This window comes from Trichinella spiralis (assembly GCF_000181795.1).
Source record: "Trichinella spiralis strain ISS 195 chromosome Unknown Scfld2, whole genome shotgun sequence".
NCBI classification, from domain to species: Eukaryota; Metazoa; Nematoda; class Enoplea; order Trichinellida; family Trichinellidae; genus Trichinella; species Trichinella spiralis.
This window is the reverse complement of record NW_003526941.1, coordinates 10,367,804-10,371,865: the sequence shown is the minus strand read 5'-3', so window position 1 is coordinate 10,371,865 and position 4,062 is coordinate 10,367,804. Positions and strand designations below refer to the sequence as shown.

The window sequence follows — 4,062 nt, the reverse complement described above, 5'->3', positions numbered from 1 at the left end:
CACCTCTGCAGGGAGCCCTTTACATATACCTTCACAATTATACTTACCTTCACCCTAGACACTACTTACCTTTGCGCTTTTACTTACCTTCACCCTAAACACTACTTACCTTTCCACTTTTACTTACCTTCAGCCTAAACACTACTTACCTTTGCATTATACTTACCTTCACCAAAAACACTACTTACCTTCACATTTATACTTACCTTCACACCTATTCTTACCTGACTTACCCTTAACTATTAGACTACTTACCTATTTATCTTCATACTTACCCATAGCTTCCTTGTCTTTTTAGACTTACATTTACACTTTACGCTATTTACTTAGCCATGTTGCCTTTAACTGAATCTGAAACCAGAACTAAATTCTTAACTAAACTTAAATGAAAGATCTTGAAAACACCAATACCAAACAATTATAAAAAATTATTAAAAGCAATGAAAAAATTATGAAAAGCAAAATTATAAAAACCTGAATAATGAAAACTAAAACAAAATTTACACTTTACAACTTTCATAGTTTATAAAAGTAAAATGTACATACGTCGCCAAACTGAGCGGCATCAACTGGTGGTAGTGCTTTGTGATGACGTATTTATCGACGTGATTACGAATCTTTGTGAAGACACCACATGTTCAATAACGGATAGTTACCAAAGAATACAGCAATTTCATTCATCTATAACTAAACTTAATTTGATTCTGAAAATATTTGCAAAACAAGAGTGCTGAAAAGTAAAGCATGTTAAACAAAATTGATAAAACAGTCATATTATAAAAAATTAATTGAAGACAAATAACAGTGCATCGTTGTTCCTTAATTACTAAGTATACAAATTTGTAGAAAAACTGCTTGCTAGTCATATAACATTTGTCCTTCAGTATGCAAGCATCTGAACAGCTACGCGCTGAAATTTTCAATTAAACATCCTAAGCATGTGATAAGCAACACCGCAGTGTGAACACTATCACTCATCAATAAAAAACAAAATCTCTACTTACAAAATACTAAAACTTACCTACTCACATAATACTTTACAAAAATACTCCCCAAACGCACTGATGGCAACACGCACTACCAGACTTGTGTGAGCTATCCGAAAACCAGCGCAAGTCGACTATATTCACGATATATGCTACTATTACAATCATTATTTGATTATATCGTACTCCTATAATAAGCGAAGCCACACAGATTTCTGGAGCAATACTGGGTAACGCCATTAAGCCAACTTAAACTAACGCAAGAGTATGAACGTGTACCTGCTCGATGTTGATTATGTAATCCATTCCTATAATGGGCAAAATGTGTACTTATTTTTGTGATGGCACATTTAGAACGCATTGAGGTAAAGGTGACATACCGTGTTGGCAAAAGCAACAGGAATTCCAAAACGTTTCAATTATGTTGATGCACACTATTTAATTCGATAACAAGAAGCATACAGGATCAGATATAAGTGGAATTAGAAGACATTAATAATAGTAACAGATTATAGATACTCAATTACTTACAGATTTTTGTACATCTTTTCAATCCATTCAGGGAAACCCGAACCACCATTAGAGAAAGATATTCAAGTTTATAGAAATAGTTCCACTGCACTGACACAACCCATTGCTATAACAAAGTGCATAAAATTCATTCTTACTGTAAGGATGAAGAAAGCCAGAAAGCGGAACTGTTGAGACACATGACTGATCACGGTAGAAACATGAACAGAGCAATAGTCAATTAAAAATAAATACTAAATAACACAGCAAAATGAAAAATTGGATTACAAAATGAATGAAATTCAAATATCATCGTGATGCATGTTATTCAGCTTCAATCACTTTTTATAATATGGCTGTTTCTCATAAGTATCATTTCAACCGCTATTCTGAGTTCTTATAAAGCGCACGCAACGTAATATATAGAACAGAAATAAATATAGTTGTATTACCTCCTTGATGATATACCAATGAAGACAATTCAGAAAAAAAATTGAAATTATTTAATAAACAATTAGTGTCATATAAACAGAATATTTTTTACCTACACTCTTTCCAAATATTGCATTGCATTATCTTGTACATCTAAAAAGCTATATTTCTAATGTAAAATTCAAATTTCAAATTTACTAAAATCAAAGGCAACCAATCTACAATATTACTTACATTACGTTGCACGTACGAATGCAATTACAGACGTGCTGCTGATGGCGTTGCTAACTTACAATCTAAATATCTCGCAAATAATCGTTTTGCGTAGCTGCTTGTTGGCCATCATTTTTATTGAAATCTCACGGGAATAAACAAGATTGCAAATCAACAGCAGATGAAAATAATTATGATGCATAGTGGCATCATCTTCTCATGATAGGATTTTTTACATTCATTGATATGAAAATAAAACAATATTAATGCAGTCATCTATAAATAAAAAACAGAAATAGATACTTCTTCGTCTTCAGCATCTGATGTATCTAAAACTTAGCAATAATAACACTAGAAAGACACCCACCAGTTTCCATTCATCATATATGTAAAGTAACATGCATAACATACCACCACCAAAATATCAAATCCAACTTACCAGTTATTCATGGATGGTGTTGAAGAGCGGAATTATAGTTGACCACGTGCGAGATTGATAGCATTGCAGTGAACTGCATAACCTAATAAAATCGGTGCTTGGTCAATTGTATAATAAATAAATTATGCAAATGACTATTTACTTTGCTTCACGAAGAACAACCTAATTTTCCATCAGTAATAGCGCAGTAAAATAAACATTATGAGCAACATTATGAAACGAGACGATGAAATTTATTACGTTTCTATTTACACACTTCATATTACTACGTAATATGGTATTGTTATGCAAATATTTCCCCTAAAGTTACCTAAAAGGAAATATTATTAACATGAAGCATCGCAGACTACTAAAAATAAACGGAAATGCTATCACTGCGTATTTATGCATGTTGTGTAATTTAGTTGCTTGAAAGTACAAGGTGATTCAATAATTTATATTTTAACAATGTTTTTCATCTAATCAAAATTATATGGATAATAAAAAATAGCTTCCACTGAAAATAGTTTCGAAAATAAAATACGTTTTCAGATTTATGGAAAATTAAACAGTTGACATGAAATTTTATGATGATAACTGCGACAGAAATTTTATAATATACAATTTATCTCAGGACAGATTTTAACAAGTGTGCACCGTAGATATCATGAGGGTAAGCGGCTGCACCAGTGGGCATGCCACTTGAAAGCTTATTTACTATTAAAATTTTGTTTTAACTAAACTTTTGTTTACACCTTATGATGATTTATAGTAAGACTGGAAACTTGATTGAGCACTGCATCAGCGCGCCGCATGCAATGTGAGATAATCCTAGATGCAGAAATTAAGTAACTCAACGATTTGCAATGAATTCAAGAAACTTATGCGGGTGACAATTCTGTATTGGATTTTATGAAAAGAATAAAACAAAAGAATCACGAGTAGCCTGGATTTGGTTATATTGTTAGTCGACAACAATTATGAGAAATTAGATTTATATGAATGAGATGAAAACAGCTAAGTGCTGTTCATTCAGCTCGAAATAGGGGTTGGGCAGAATTTTCATTTTAATGCGATCTCTGTTCAGCTTAGTATTATTACGAGCTCAATAATGGGGATCATTAGAAAGGAAAGGAGGGCGGGACAGCATAGCAGGAAGGAATGAGGGAGAAGATGAAGGATGGAGGAGGTGGAAGTTGTCATATGCGTTCTTCTACTCAATCTCCACGTATAATATTCAGGCATTGCTTCTTTTATCAATACTGACAACCTTTATGGGCATTGAGTTATTCTCTCCAAGACAAAAATATGTGCATCTGTATTAATCAGTGCTAATTGGCGGTACATGACATAATAAAAACTTTAAGGAGTCATTTCCTAAATGAAGGGAACGTTACTGCCATTCTTGAAAGTATCACAGGTGCAGTATTAAAGTGTTCTCTAGCTAACAGCAGCTTTCTTATGTCTATGCTATACAATCCTGTGCACGATTTTGTGTAGTGA

General features: G+C 32.9%; 1 protein-coding gene across 1 annotated transcript; it reads left to right on the top strand.

Annotated features, from left to right (window-relative positions):
• Positions 1-1,327: 1,327 nt before the first annotated feature.
• Positions 1,328-2,256, top strand: Tsp_07719 (hypothetical protein). The gene is given in 4 exon segments (XM_003381134.1): positions 1,328-1,398; positions 1,520-1,583; positions 1,598-1,709; positions 2,138-2,256. The coding sequence occupies 4 exon segments, from the start codon at positions 1,328-1,330 to the stop codon at positions 2,254-2,256; spliced, it is 366 nt and encodes a 121-aa protein (XP_003381182.1).
• Positions 2,257-4,062: the final 1,806 nt, after the last annotated feature.